Below are 16,056 nucleotides of genomic sequence, written 5' to 3' on the forward strand. Positions count from 1 at the left end.
AGCCTTTATATAAAAATTGAAGTCTACGAAGCAAAATCATTCCACTTGGATTTGGATTCGACATGAGTTTTAAACCAAGTCTCAAATGAACGTCTTTTGGAATGGCACAATTTCCACAGGTTGTCTTGTGGGTTTTTCAAACCAAACACAGATCCTGACTGTAGTAATTTACATGCAAGTTAAAAGTAACAACATGGAAGACTTCATCCTCGCACACCACTTCATCCCCACCACTTCCCACCCCTCAGAGACCTGCACTTTTGCTACGAATCAGCACAGCTTCACGGCTGGTGGAAAGAAAGGCACTAACAACTACTAATATTCTGATCACTCTAAACGCATCTGAGACATTTCAAATCCATACCTCGCTAGCTGAAGTACTGCCAGGTTGTAACACTACAACAAGTAGTGCAACACCACAACACAAGGCAAACATCAACTGATTACAACAGTTGAAAGTGGAAGGAAACGCTGTTGTAGGCAATAGTTGCTTGATGTTATTGAAAACACATAAAACAAGTTAAAAATAGATATATCCCAAAATAAATACTTCTACTAATACTCAGTAATCAGACTAGAAGCTGTTGATCTTGGTAACAGCCTAGCAGTAATAACGAATTTTCAACTCCAGGAAAAATACTTTTTAGCCTCAAGTGTGTTGTAACAGAAGCCCGACACTTCATAATTTTCAAACATAAAATTCTATCTTTTGCTATCCAGTCACTCTGAAGATCTTCCCCCAAAGTCACTTTAACAGTTCATTTTAAATATGTACCTCTACAGTTAAAAGGATTATTAATTTGGCAGCATATTTACTTTTCATTCAGCTCATTTCCAGAATAATTAAATTTCCCCATTCAAAAAAAGCCTCCTACCCACAGCATATCTTTGAACTGCAAAATGAGCCACACAGTATTTGTATACAGCAGAGCACTTAGTTTCTCTTTTTTTATGAGCATTAAGACAGAAGGTTGTCAATTACGTGAGCCAGAAGTACACGTCACTTAAATAAAAATATGTAGTAAACCAGTGTTGTCGTAACAGCTCTAACAGCTCCTCAGTTAGTCACACAGTTCTGCCCTTATTTTTCAAAATGGAAAGCTTTCTGAAGTTTTTAAAAAAAAACCAAGATCCCTATTTTTTGCATTACGTGACATTGAATGCTGTGATATACCGACTGTGTACTGAAGGTGGTTGGAAGAGACACAATAAAACCCACTGGCACTACGCAAGTAGCATTTGTTAACATGGGTGTCCACTTTTAGTGAAATAGATAATAAATTCAAATATTTTTAATCTTCTTAACAACAGTCAACCTGATGTAAAAATGAAAGCTGTTGAAAGCTAATTCCATTTAACAGTCATTGACATTTCCAGAAAGAGAACTAGAGCCTCCATTTCTAAAGACTGGGGAAAGATCCAAAAACCAAAATGTAAAGCAGCTCGTATAATCAGTGTTTTAGCTTCATTACAACCAGCTACACCTTTAACACCCAAAGAGGCACGGCTCTTAACTAAAATTCTTTGTGAAAGGAAATAATAGAATACTAGCTCATAAAATATCCATGAAGTAGTACAGCTCTGCTAAGAGCTTTAGCACCACTCCAACTTTTGAAGGCTTTCTTAAAACAACAAAACGCAAATTCAAAATGTCTGAAATCTGAAGTACTTAGATGAGGGGCTTAGTACGAACATCTGCCCTCCACCAGCTCCAGGGACCCCTGCAGAGCAGGGTAACCGAGGTGACTGCCTGAAACTGCGCTGTCAGTAACGGCTGGACAAAGAAGCCCTGAACTTCCCCCAGCACACCCGCTGCCCCACTCCCCGTGCCGACCACCGCCTCGGCGGGCAGACAGCTCGCTTCGGATTTTCTTCAGGTCCCTTTCCCACAAGGCAGACTGCGATTATTTTATAGACAGTAACCTCAGAAAGCAAAAAGCAGTCTCTTCAACACTAACGTACCCGCAAGGGACACAATCTATTGGATTGGGATCTTTACACAAATTATTAAGAGAGAAGTGACTATTGGAACATGAAGCTCAGCTGCCTGCGTGACAGGGGCAGTAAGACCTCCCACATTCTTTTTTTTTTTTAAACTAGCAACATTTTATAATTTTTAAAAGCCTTTTCTAGCAATAAATGGATCTCGTTCTTTGGGATGAGATTCCATGTCACAGAAATCAATATATTTAAAATTAAATAAATAAATAAATAAAAATACACCTTGTATCTTGGCTACTCCTCTTTAGTCTGGATGTCCAGTCAAGAGATCCGAAATCTTTTTCTTCTGCATTGAAGAGCCCTCTAACTTCATGTTTCTGATCTCCATATAATCGCTTAAGGACTGAACAGATTTGGATTGAACAGGATTAAAGATGCAGGGGGAGAGGGAATAACCTTTAGTACCAGGATTAATAATTTGAATACTATTGTAAGTTATTCATAAACATTAAGCTCCCATAACTGCAACTTATTTCACTGCAAACAGTGGCCCAGTTTGATTTTCTACATTAGTGTACTCAACACTTCTGCCAGCTAAATCTGTGACAGAAAGAAACAGTTTTGTAATTAATTTGATGCCTGACTAAAGGCTCACAGAAATCCTATGGCATAAAAACCACATCAAAGCTCAAGAGTGGTAATATTAACTTTACTATTTAATTCAAATTTGTTTCATACTGGACATAATAACAACAGCCACACGGCAAGCACAAATAAGTGAGAAATAAACGGCAGGAAAAACTAATGCAAAAAAGGATGCTATAGAAGTATGTAACTCCGAGTTGAGAAATTTCCAAATGTCACAGTTGCAGATGTCCTCTACACAACGCAGTTATCTCAAACGGGGTAGCACAGCCTTCCTAGAGAGCCACGGACACAAAAAGCGCTCTGTGAGATTATCTTCAATATTTGAAATCCGCATCCAAAAGAGCAACCTAAGAGAACTATCTTACCTTTCACATCTCTGCTAGTGATTCTTATAATGCCATGTAGGACACTTGCAGCACCCAGGTCTGCTCATCCTCCAAAACACCCTTAAAAATGTCAAAATTCCCACGTTCCCAAAAATCTCAGGAATACGTTGTCAGTTTTAGGACAATTATACACCACCAGAGTTAACCTAGCACTGACTCAAATAACACACTGGATACACAAGTAGCCACTGGTATTATGGATAGCTTTCCTCCCCAGTTTTTATGGACCGGGCAAACTCCAACCACACCATATGCTTTTCGCGTGCCTCACTACAGAATGTGTCACTGCTCTTTTTGAAGAAAATGTCCCAGTTTCTATAAGCATCTTTTTCAACACCTTACTTTCATGCCCTATAACTGAACTTAGATGTCAGAAAAATTCAGTGCATTAAAACTTGTATCTTTACACATTTATGCTTTGGAATTTGGAAAAAGCAATATGAAAAATTAACTTCTGAGCAATTAACTTCTAAGCTATAGCTACAAAAATTTCTGCTCAAGCAGTTTAACAAATCCTACCGAAGCAAACAAAAACCAATTAAAACATGCCCTTTTTTTGTTTTGTTTATAAAAGGGCCTTTGATACCATCTTAATTCCAAAAGGAAGTCACTTTTATGTTACTATTGTATGTTATTGAAAAGCTTGTGAACACCTTCTGTTTTCCCTAGTGCACTGAGTTGTTACCCCAGGAAAATGTAACATCAACTTCAAGGCAAGCTGTATGGTTGCCAGTTTTAAACAAACTGAAGTGTTCAAAAGACATAAAGATTAAAAGCTACCAGCGTTTTACAGCAGCCTAAAAACAATGGCACGTAACCTGATAATCAGATCTGGGAAGGCATACCTCATTAATTCAGTTTGTCCTAAGTTTTCTGTCAAGAGTTGTCAAAGAATTTATCCCGCTACGCTCAATATCAGAGTTGACTGGATCTCCTTCACATTTGGATTTTATGTAAGTTTTATACCATGTTACTTAGTTGCATGCAGTCAGTTTATTAGAGAGCAAACCTGCTCATTTTTGCTGTTTCCCACACTTAGAAAAACAAAGTAATACCGTATTTTTTCCTAAGTTTCAGCAGCACAAGCTCTTAAGTGTTCTTCCCCCACTGAGGCTCCTGGAGAGATACCTCTATGAGCTATTTTTATAAGAGATGAAGGACTCAAAAATAAACCATAATTTCTCAATTTCCATTTCTCTAGCAATTCTTTTGATCTGTTCCATCATATCAGTGTGTTCTAATCTCTCAAAACACTGTCAGTTCCAAGTACAAATTATTGCATACAACATAGTTTGGTTTACAGGATTACAAAAATAACTTCACTTGTAACAACCATCAGAGAGACAATTATCGCCAGACTCCCCTCTCCTTGCTTTAGGGTAGGGACCATTATTTCATCATCTCACTTACAAAAACCTGTTCAAAGACAACTACATGATTACAATTTGATAAAGAAAAATACAGCGATCTGAACAAATTTGATTTATCCCACGAGCTGGAGAAGTGGATACACCCCAGATCTTATTTTTCCTCCAGAAGCACGAAGAACTGGTTTCACATGGAAAGAGAGCCAAAGCATCACGGTAAACAGAACGAAGCTTATTCAGATTCTGAGTAGGATTTCATTAGTATCAGTATCTGTTCACAGAATTATTTAGTACTGCATGGCTGTCCTCTATGCTGCAGATCATGAGCAGAAGCTACATCTCAGCAACTAAGATCACCTGCATTATAACAAAACAGTCTTTGCTGGTTCTCATTACAGAACTGTATTATAAAGTCCGTAAGTGATCTATACTATTACACGTGAAAATTTACATAAAACAGCAGAAGAAAAAACAAGCTAAAGAATTTGTATACCACTGGTGAGAGTGACTGCACTCTCATTATCATATCTTTTGATCAAGCATAAAGCCACAAACCTGGATGAAGTAGAAGAGACAAAATAATAATTATGGAATTCTTCACCTCTGTAAAGTTCACACAAGGAATATTCAGTGTTTATGAAATGGGCATTATTAAAGAAACAAATGTTTACTGAATATTTGCAAAACACAACAGCTTTCTTAAAAATACTTGTACTATGGAACTGAGAAGAAAGCTGACAAAGAACAGAAGCGGGGAACCCAGGGATTTAGGTGATTCAGCCCAGGAAGCATGCTCACACTGCCTCTACCAACCGGTAACGGTGGGTAGCTGTTACGGTACTGTAAAACCTTATTTACCAGGTAAGTACTTCAAAGACCAAAAAAAGCCACAACTTGCACTTCCTCTCAATGCATTATATTAGTCCTCGGCTTTCCTGTCTGTATCTTGCCCAAGGTCTCAGGCTCATGTTGGCATTAAGTCTGGCTAGGAGCTTTACAGTTTCATTAATACATAAGTAAAACCCACCAAGTTCATTTTGAAAACTCCAAATTGTACAAATGGTTTTGAAGAAGCAACAACATTTCTTATGGAAAGGGTTGCAAACAACCGACTTGCTCACAGCAAGCTGCAACAGTGAAAAACTTCCATCTACTGCTTCCACATCTAGATTTTAACATTATAACAGTGAAGATGGAAAACCTAATTTCTACATATAAATTAATGCTGTACTAACTAAATCTGCTGAGAAATCAACATTTTTCATTGTCATTTTCTGTTTTCCAAAGTTTACCAAATGAAAATGGAGTGGTTGTGTTCATTCTGACTGCTGCCGCTCAGAGCCCGAGGGGGCAGCGGCGCTGAAGGACCAGGTCCATTCCCCTCTGCTCAGCTTTGTGCAGCGCGCGGCCCTGTTACCGCCTGGCAATCTGGTTCATTCCACCGACTGTGAAAAAGTGATCTCTCCCACAGGCGGCTTGCCAAGCCTCTCTAAACCTCCCACACTCACCTCCTGTGAACTAAAGCTCCACAAACTCAGTGGCACCCGTGCTCCTCGGCCACTTAAACATTTTGAATTGTATTTTCACGCTGCTAGTACAATTCCTGCAAGTGCACATTTGGTTCTAATCAAAGTTTGCTGATGAAAAAGATAATTCTGTTCTAAACAAGTTCCATTCCCTAAACTACTGTCTCAGCTAAACGGACTTTCAAGTGTATAGAAAGTTTCCAGATGTTTATGCCCAGACTTTGAGAGTGATCCATGACAGTACTCCCAGATTTATTTGGGGAGAGGGAAGGGGGTGACACCAAATGGGGAAACACCTTCCTTGACAACATCCTTCCCCTCCATCTTCTGGAATCCAGACAAACAGTTTGTCGTGGTTTAACCCCAGCAGGCAGCTCAGGCCCACAGAGCCACTCACAAACTGCCCCCAGTGCAATCGGGGAATTGGAAGTGTGAAAAAACTCGTGGGTTGAGATCAAGACAGTTTAACAGGTAAAGCAAAAGCCGCGCACCCAGGCAAAGCAAAGCGAGGGATTCCTTCACCCCTCCCCGTGGCAGGGGGTGCTCAGCCATCTCCAGGGAAGCAGGGCTCCATCACGCCTAACGGGGACTGGGGAAGGCAAACGCCATCGCCCCGAGCGTCCCCCCTTCCTCCTCCCTCCCCAGCTCCGTGTGCTGAGCATGGCGCCGTGTGGTGTGGGGCATCCCTGGGGTCAGCTGGGGTCACTGTCCCGGCTGTGTCCCCCCAGCCCCTTGTGCCCCCCAGCCCCTCGCTGCTGGGGTGGGCTGAGGGGCAGGAAAGGCCTTGGCTCTGTGCAAGCCCTGCTCAGCAGGAGCGAAACCACCCCTGGGTTATCAGCGCTGTTCCCAGCACAAATCCAAACCACAGCCCCAAACCGGCTGCTGTGGAGATTAACTCTGTCCCAGCCCAAACCAGCACACAGCTGTGGGACCTCCCTCTGGAGTCCATCTGTCACAACCAGGCAGCCACCACAGACAGACAGGAGGAGCTATGGCCTTCCAGAAACAAACAATTCAGCCCAATTGCTACGCAAGAAGAGGGGTTTGTCCCTCTAGCAGCATTAGTGTTTAAGAGAGAAGATAGCTGTGCTCCATTGTTTGGCTACCAAAATTTTCTCTTTTCGCAGCCAGAAGAGAAAAAAGGAGGAATGCATCATCCAATGAAACAAAGCCCAAACTAGGACTTCAGCTCCAAACTGTGTGTCATGCATGCTCTCAGTAATTTGTCCTTGAGAAATAAAACAAAAGGATTAAGATTTTTTTCTGCTTAGATGCCAGCTTAGATGTGGAGAATTCAAACATTCTATAATGGTAAATAGAGAATAGAGTTTCAGGTAAAACCTGCAGTGATGAATTACTTTTAGTGACAGTCTACGCTAGAATCAAATTCCTGCTCTTGACCATTCCCACACTTCAGCATGAGCTTAGCTTTACTCAGATGAAAATGAAATCCAGGGTATGCACCAGCACTTGAAAGATTAAGGGACAAAATTATGTCAACTCATGTCTGTCCATTCCAAATCTGACACTGCAGAAAAACACTCTTTACTTAACCACTTGAAGGCAGTTATGGAAGCCCTATCAGATAAGAATTACTTCAGAACATAAGACGATGTTGTAATATTATAAACAGAGAAACATTTTTCTTCCACCAAATCAACCAGATTTGTCTAAATAACAAAAAATAATTTGTCTAAAATAACAAAAAAGCCCCCCAAAACTTCCAGCTGCCTAGTGAGATTTTATATAACAAATTCACAATTGCTTGGTAGCTGCCCAAGACCCACTGAACAATGTCCAATATCTTAACACAAAAAGAAAACCCCAAGAGACGACAAGTAATGTATTAAGTTCAAATATTATTCAAAATTATAATCACACAGGAACCTTTCCAAACCCATCTCTCTATGAATTAAAGAGGCTTATAAATTCCCGGTATTTTGCATTGCTATTCCTGAAGTAATGGTTACTAAGTGACAACACCTTGCAGAAGCCATTTCAAAAATCTAACTAAATTTCCACGGGCCATGGTGCTGCAAAGACACAAAAACCCTTACTTGCTGGAGCTCACCAACAACGCAACGCCAAATCCCAAGCAAAAATATTTTTTCCTACTGTTCATGGCATTTAACTTCTATTAAAATATAATCTGAACAAGCCTAAATGTGAGCGGGAAAACTGGCAAACGCTGCCTAGCCTGCTCTATGCTAGAGATCACATCACTGTCATTACGAAAGGTGTGTTTCTCTTCCAAAACTTGTAGGCAAAGGAAAGCCAAATACTTATTCAAAATAAGTCCGTCTTATCAAGCGCATAAACAGACCTGCTGTTAACCAGTTAACTGGTCCAAGCCTTACTGACACAACCCTGAGCTCTGCAGCCCCAGAAGACACTACCAAGAAACAGGAGGCCACCGTGCTTCTCTGCGGCATAGGATCCACGCCAGTCCATTCTAATTTAGGGTTCGCCTTCTTTCGAAACAAAGTCATAATATAAATAGTGCGTCTCTGTGTCTGGAATATCCATTTTATCTCTGATCACTAAAAAGTCTTCAGGAAACATTACAATTCCAGCAACTGAAAAAATATTTACATGAGGAAATGCCTGTTCAGTTCTTTTAAGTTATCAATTCTTTACTAACGCCCACCCAAAATTCCCATATTTTTTAAACATCATCTGATAAATTTGGCTCTTTTGTCTCTTGTTGCTTGTAATGAAATACCTTCACCAATATTAAACATTATAAAACCATGATTTTCCGTTCTCCCCACAATCATTAAGATTATGAGAACACTGACAGAGCTGGAAATATTAAAAAAAAGAAAAATAATTTAAAACAATATTCCAACAAAGATTAATATTAAACTGCAGGAACGGGCTTCTTTTCTTCAGCCTTGTCCCAACATAAGCTAGTGCTAATCCATTAAGCATATTACGAGTTTGGCGAATTAGACTTAGATTAACAGGGCTACCTCATTTTCCAAAACAGGATTTTGCACATTTTTATTATAAGTTTTGTTCTGGATAAACAAAAAGCCACAAATATTCCATCATATTTCTTCATAACGAAGCTACTTAAACTCAAGGTGAATCCAGTAACAATAATTCAGAACAGACAGATCTAGTTCAAAACAACAAAGCAAACGTCAATAGGTGCCAGGAAAATACTGTAGATTTGATACTCCAAGAATCTTTGTTCTTCCATGTTTGACTATAAAGGTTCATGAGAACATAAGGGAAAGAAGAACATCTCTATCGCCTACAACTTGCTGTTTAATGTCACAGAACACGGACAAACTGTACCTGTTCATTTGACATTTCTTTTATGATAAAGAATATCGCTGATCATAAGTGGATTGCTTTTTAGTTCATTTTGAAACCAAAACCCTAATCTGACAAAACCAGAAGTTCTAACCGAGCATACAAAGGGTGCCAAGGCCCTAGCATCTGTTGGCCAAGATGACTAGACAAGGAAGCGCACTAAAGCCTTCACAGCCTGGAGGGACCTGGGGCCTGCAAGCAGTGACATACGGTTCTGTGGAGGAAAGTCAGCTCCGCTAAAATGAGGATTTAAACATATTGAGGTACGAATTCTTCACAAGCACGATCCGCGAGCATTCACCGTTACGTTTGCCAATTCAGGGCATCTCATATAGTTCCATTATTCCTGTCGAAAGCACCAGGAAACAGGTAATATTACAAGAGAACAGACTGTCTCTTATTGATATTTAAAACAAAGGTGATTTAAGCCCAATTTAATTACTTCTGGAATGGCGGGGGAGACAGAAAAAGCAGGAACAAAACCAAACATTACTTCCTGATAAAAGTGGTCTTACCTATTCCGTAGGCTTTAGCACAGATCCATTGTAGATTAGCAGCTATTTTTGCTCTGGCTGAATCATAGAGCTCCAAAGGGACAATCTCAACTGCACTATCTGTTAGGGCATCCATTTTTCTTCTGGTACTATCTCCACCCGCACAAACATCAACATCCACCATCTAAAACAAAAACAAAAGGCAGTGGACTTTTACACGAGCAATCGCCCCCACGGCATTTTTAAAACCGCACAGGAGAGGGGTCGGCGGAACGTATCGCCGGTGCGCGTTATACCAGGCACAATACGGTGGGCTGAACGCCACAGGCCCGACATCCTTCGGGGTTTTCGTTGGAAGGGTTTATTTAGCCATTTAAAATCCACTCGGAAATCAAACGACATCCAAGCCCAGGGCGAGCATCCCTTTTTTTTGTTGTCAGCCGCGGATTTGCTCGCAGAAAGCCCTTTGCGCAGCTGGCGGTAGCCAAAGAAAGGCGCAGCCCATCACCTGCCCGACGATAAAGGAAGGCTGGGGCGCTCCTCCCCGCCCTCCCCCCGCCGCCCCCCGGTACCGCGGGGCCGGGGCAGGCCAGGGGCAGCACCTGGGGGTCCTTCCCTCGCCTCGCCCGGGAGAAGCAGCAGAGATTCCTGGCCCGCACCCCCATTCCCGCAGCCGCCCCGCACGGCTCGCCCCGCCGGGCGGCGGGAAGCCGGAGGAGGGCGGGGGGGCGGCGGCTCCCCCTCCCCGCCGCGGCCCTGCCCGCATCCCCGCCCCCACCCGGGAGGAGGAGGAGAGGGAGGAGGACGAGGAGGAGGAGGAGGAGGGAGAGGGGCGCAGCCCACCCGGCTCCGGGAGGCTGCTCCGCACACACGGGAGCCGCCGAGCCCCCGCCGCCGTTCCCGCCCCCGCCCCTCAAAGCCGCCCGCCGCGGCCTACAGGCCCCGCCGCCTCACCTTTCCGCGCTACCGCTGCCTCATCCCCGAGGCGGGAGGGGCCGGCGCCCGGGGGCCCGGCGGCGCGCCGAGAGGCGGGGGGAGGCCCGGCGGGCCGGGGCCGGTGCGGGAGGGCGGCCGGGACGGACGGACAGACGGACGGACAGAAGGAGGGTGGGAAGGAGCCGCCGCCGCCGCCGGGCCGGGGCTGCCAACGCTCGGGACCGCGCGCGCGCGCATGCGCCCGCCTCGCGCGCGCGCCCTCTTCCCCCCCCCCTCCTCCCCTCGTCGTCGTCGTCGTCCTCCTCCTCCTCTCCCGGCCGGCCGGAGCGGCGCGCGCTCGGCGGGAAAAGAGGCGGGGCCCGCTGCCGCGCGCGCCGCCAGTGCCCGGTCCGGCGCGGGGCGGGGGGGGGGTAACAGGAAGGCATCAGCACTGCGCAGGCGCGGGGCTCCGCCGCCCGCGGCCCTCGCTAGGCAACGGTTGCCGGGGAAACGCGGGGAGCCCCTCCCGGCGCCCGGCCTGCTCAGGCCGCGGGCTGCCCAGCGGGCCCGGGCGCGGCGGCCCGGCTGGTGTCAGCCGTAGCGTGGCCAGCAGCGGTGCCCCTGTGCTCGGCCCTGGGGAGGCCCCACCTCGAATGCTGGGCTCAGGTTTGGGCCCCTCGGGACAAGGAGGCCCTTGAGGGGCTGGAGCGTGTCCAGAGAAGGGCAGCGGGGCTGGGGCAGGGTCTGGAGCACAAGTGTGCTGGGGGGCGGCTGAGGGGGCTGGGGGGGTTTAGCCTGGAGAAGAGGGGGCTGAGGGGAGCCCTTCTCGCTCTCTGCAGCTGCCTGAGAGGGGCTGGAGTGAGGGGGGGGCTGGTCTCTGCTCCCACGTCACTAGTTGTAGGATGAGCGGAAACGGCCTCAAGCTGCATCAGGGGAGGTTTGGGTTGGAGATTAGGAACAATTTCTTCACAGCAAGAGCGGTCAGGCCCTGGCACAGGCTGCCCAGAGAGGTGGGGGAGTCACCATGCCTGGGGGTGTTCAAAAAACATGTAGACGCGGCACTTCAGGGCATGGTTTAGGAGGCCTGGGGGTGTTGGGTTGGGGGTTGGACTTGATGATCTTAGAGGTCTTTTCCAACCTTAATGATTCCATGATTCCCCCTCATGAGGGAGGGAGTCCGGCCACCTCCCTGCGTGGTGGCCCCGTGCTGTAGGCTCTTGGCCCCGACTACAGTTTCTGAGCACCGGGGTCTACCATGGGGCAGTCATGGCAGTGACGGAGCCTTTCTGGTTAAACTGGGATGAACGGCAAGAGTGGCTTGAGCCGCTCCCCCATCCGTATCGCACATCAGCTCTGTCAGGCAAGTCCTGCTCCTCGTAACCCACCGTCCGGGAGACACGCGGGGTTTGCACCCGTTTAGGGAACCAGCTCGCAGGCAGAACTGCGGGATCGGGGGTTCTGTGGGGCTGGCGTGCGGCTGAGCCCCGCCACCACCCGGCCCGTTGTTCCCTTCCTCGCCCTGGCAGCCTGGTGCGCCTCTTCGCAGTGGTGGCACAACCTCTTGTCATCTTCACTCGGGCTTCCGATTTAATGCAGGGAGGCACAGAAATGCCAAAAAACTTTGTCTCTTGACCGCAAATCACTAGCTGTAGCAACCTTTAGTTACACAATAAAGTCCGCTGTGGTAAAATCAGATGTTTGCTTAATCACGTGAAGGTTTGAGATATCTCTCTGCTGCCAACCACACTTGACAGAACATTGGTTGATAATGGACGATACTTTTCGTCAGGTTATTACAAATAAATTCCTCAAGACTTGATGTGTTGGTATCTGCTCGTGATCAAAGGATGCCGAAGATGGTTTTCAGGCAGAAGCCTGGCTTTGCATCCTGTGCGTTTCTTAGCAAATAGAGAATTTCTCCACCTGGATTATGTCATGATCCATAGATAACAGCAAGAAATGTTTGACAGGTATAATATGATGATTGCTGTTCTTTTCTGGGTGCAGTTGGACGCTGTTGTCTCCCAGCCCCCGCGCAGGGCCGGTGTCCTGCCGCCCGCGCGGGGAGCCCCAGGCTCATCCCGCCGTGTGCTGCGCGCTGCCTCTGTGATCAGAGCTAGATCCTGCAGATTAACTCACTTGACAAGTGAGTTTCAGGGCTCATCTGAAAAGCGAAGCTACGTGAGTAAGTGAGTAGAGGTTCGAGCCTTTAATGCCTGTGCTGGACAGATGAATTATCGTAATATCCAGCTACTGAAAATGTGATTATAAGTTTAGCTGCACAACAGTGACAGCAGACTGACCTTATTCTACCTAATTTTGTTATAATTGTCATAAATTATTTTTTGCCGCATGGAGCTGGTGGATTACATGAACGTTTCAAAATCATTACGGATCAATTTGGGTCTGTCTTAAGCTTCAACATGTATTTCCTTGTATCTTTTTGAAGTGCAAGCAGAGGGCATTCTGCTATGTGTCATCAGGAAATACGATCTGGTGTTCAAAGGTTATTCCAGCCTCTAGCGCTCTTCCATATTGCAAGATTGTGTGCGATTAAAGTCGATGTCCTTTGCAAACAGCTCGCTAGTTGTTTTATAATCTCCGCTCGGAGAGTTCCGTTTTCAACACAGTTTTTACAGGCTCTCGTTTTGTGACGTTATCGTTACAACAAGCCGCTCTTGTTTTTAGATTAAGCATTAAGGCCCAATCCAAATCCCCTTAAATTCAAGAAGAATGCATCAGTTTACGTGGCGGATCGGGCATTACATGGGCTGCAGAAACAGCACGGCCCTTTGACTCTTAGAGCAGGTGACGGTTACGTGAGGGTAAAGGTGCAACCGGGAGAAGACTGACCTACTTCCTCTGATGTGTTTTTGCTAGAGGTAAAGAATGGATCCGGTTGTTAAATTTATCAGAGTCACTTAGGAAAAAAATATGTTTTAAGAAGGTGGCAGACTAACCCCGCAAAGCCAAGCCGGTAGTACCTGGACCCCCAAAACTCTCAGAATAAAAAAGTGGGGAAGTTTGGCTCAAGAAAGTGAACATGATGGAGCAAAAGCCTAGGGGGGAGCCCAGTGGAAAGGAGAATGCTCTCCTTTTTCAGGCTTCTGCTGCACTTCGGATCCTGGCCTTAGAATTACCTCTTGTTCTGCCCCTTTCACTCACACAGCGCTGTCCTCCAGATCGGCGTTTACGTATCGCCGTCTTCCAGTCCGACGTGAAACGAGCTGCCACTTCTTCGTCTAGGCTAATACCCTGAAACTTAGGGCATTTGCGTGTCCTTAAGTGGAACCTGAAATGGATGTCTGGGGAAACTCTGTGGCTGATGACAAAGTGGTTTGTCAAGAACTTGGCACCATCCCACACCAGCGTCCTCAAAATTGTCCCGGAGATAAAAAGCTTGCACTTAAAATGGGAGGGTCATCAGTGGATTGCTAAAGGTGTTTGCTTTTTCCAGGAGAAACTAAATGACTCTTCCATATTCAGTAGCAGCAAATTCATCTTTCATTTGCCTACCACTTGTTTCTTGCCTGTACTCCACTACTAAACATGCTTTCAAGGCTTTTCTTCTGGAAAATGTTAATACGTTGCTTTTCTATATGAAATAATTTTCCTATTAGTCTCCTGGATTCCTTAACAGTTCAGAGTGGGTGTACATGTGAACTGACAACTACTGCGCAACTCGTCTTCCAGCAGAAATCTGAGATTAATTACCGGCGTGTCATACCTTTGAGAAACTGCCATTCTCAAACACGACACCTATGGCACGTAACAAAGCTAAACCCACGTGCTTGTTTTCCGCCGTGCTGGAAGAATGCCTGGGATTTTGGTTTCTTCCACATGTTTCATTTGTCAATATGTGACACCGCATGTAGAATATCAGGCCCTTGTCATCCCAAGGACATCGGATCTAGATTTATATTATAAGAAAATGTATATTCTATAGAAACGTGCGCTGGGATAGTATAGGGTGTGATGCTTCCTGGGTACGTAGAGAAAGCGAGAGCTGACCCATCAGTGGCACTAATCAGCACCTTCCAGTTCGAAGGGCCAGCAGGGAATCGAGATTCTCCCTCAGTGTTACAAAAAGCACCTTCAGATGAAGGAGAACGCATATCTGTCTGAGATTACGTGACAGCCTGGGCTTCACTGTCTTCCTGTAGCTATTTATGGAGGGGGAGGACTCCACGCGATGCCTCTACCCATCACATAATGCTTTTAGTGCTAAGATCAGCAAAAAAAGCAGAGCAAGGGGCTATGACTCGGGAATTTTGGCATGCTGGATAGCCCCATTCCTGCTTCACTTACTTTCCTCCGTTAGGACTCACCACAATTTCCAAAGTGGTAATTTCCCACCTTCCACCGCCTTCCTTTCTCTCTGGGAAAAGAGCCGTTATTTGCAGGCGAGAGGGGCATTCCCTCCACCAACTCCTCAAACACTGCCCGCAGTCAGCCAAGGTTTGCCAAACTCCGTACAGGTGGGTTTGCTCCAGGCAGCACCGCCCCGGAGCAAGCCAGAAGAAACCACTCTGGTCTGGTGCGCGCTGCACGGCTCGTTTAAAACCCCCATCCTTCGGGAGGGAGCCGCCGGCTGCCGGCGCCGCCCGCCAGCGTTGCTGGGGCAGCGCTCGCTAACCCACCCCTCCTCTTCGGCAGCGTGCAGAGGTGGGTGGCTCCACCTGGGAAGAGGTTCTTTGCCTTCAGTCTTGCCCAACAGCTTCTGCCTGTGGTCTCAGGAGCAGTGAGAGAAGACAGTCAAATGAATCAACAGGGTTTTTTCCTCTTATCCTCGCAAAATCTCCATGATGGTTAAAAGAGCTGGGGCTGGCCCGGGCAGAGCAGTGAGGAGCAGCTCGTGCACGCTTGCAGCCCAGGCTGCCTGCAGCCCTCTCCTTACCGCTCTATTTTCAACCCTGGGCTAATTTTGAACACCGTTGCATCTGCTTCCTTGTGCTTAGTTCTGCAGGGCCTCGTTTGCCCTGGTGCTGAGCACTTAATATCCCCGGCTGGGATCGACTTAGAGCCTGGGCGCTTCTGGAGGTCACTGCATGGGGCGAAACTGGCACCACCACTGCAGGCTACCTGGGAGGAGGAGAAGTCTGTCTTGATGCTGGTAGGCTTTACCATCCCCCAGCATGTGCTATAAAGCTCAAAAAAACTTATGTCTTACTAGAAATTCCCTAGGGAAGAAGCGATGTGTTCAAAAAGAAATTTAAAATATCGCCTGAATGAATGGAGCCGGGGGTACCGTAACGTGGGGGTGAAAGGGGGGGGCTGGCAGCCTCCTCGTTCAGTTGCTGCTCTGGCAGCTTCCAAATTACTTTTGTACAAAACAGTTTCCTATGACAGTTCATCATGCAGCCAGCCTCAAGGAGGCCAGAGCAGAGTGTGATCCTTAGTAACAGAACAGCCCTTCAGCGCGATTACCAACACCGCAGGTGCAGTTTCTACAGCGTAA

The 16,056-nt window shown here is 46.2% G+C and overlaps 1 protein-coding gene across 2 annotated transcripts in view; it reads right to left on the reverse strand.

Annotated features, from left to right (window-relative positions):
* CAMSAP1 (calmodulin regulated spectrin associated protein 1) overlaps nucleotides 1–10,949 on the reverse strand; it is a 29,541-nt gene extending 18,592 nt beyond the window's left edge. For both annotated transcript variants that reach the window (XM_064468454.1, XM_064468453.1), the window contains exons 1-2: nucleotides 10,638–10,949; nucleotides 9,705–9,867 (exon numbers count right to left, since the gene is read on the reverse strand). In XM_064468454.1, coding sequence (XP_064324524.1) covers nucleotides 9,705–9,867 — 163 coding nt within the window. In that variant the 5' untranslated portion in view covers nucleotides 10,638–10,949. The remainder of the gene's footprint in view (nucleotides 1–9,704; nucleotides 9,868–10,637) is intronic.
* Nucleotides 10,950–16,056: the final 5,107 nt, after the last annotated feature.

Source organism: Phalacrocorax carbo, chromosome 18 (genome assembly GCF_963921805.1).
Source record: "Phalacrocorax carbo chromosome 18, bPhaCar2.1, whole genome shotgun sequence".
Lineage (NCBI taxonomy): Eukaryota > Metazoa > Chordata > Aves > Suliformes > Phalacrocoracidae > Phalacrocorax > Phalacrocorax carbo.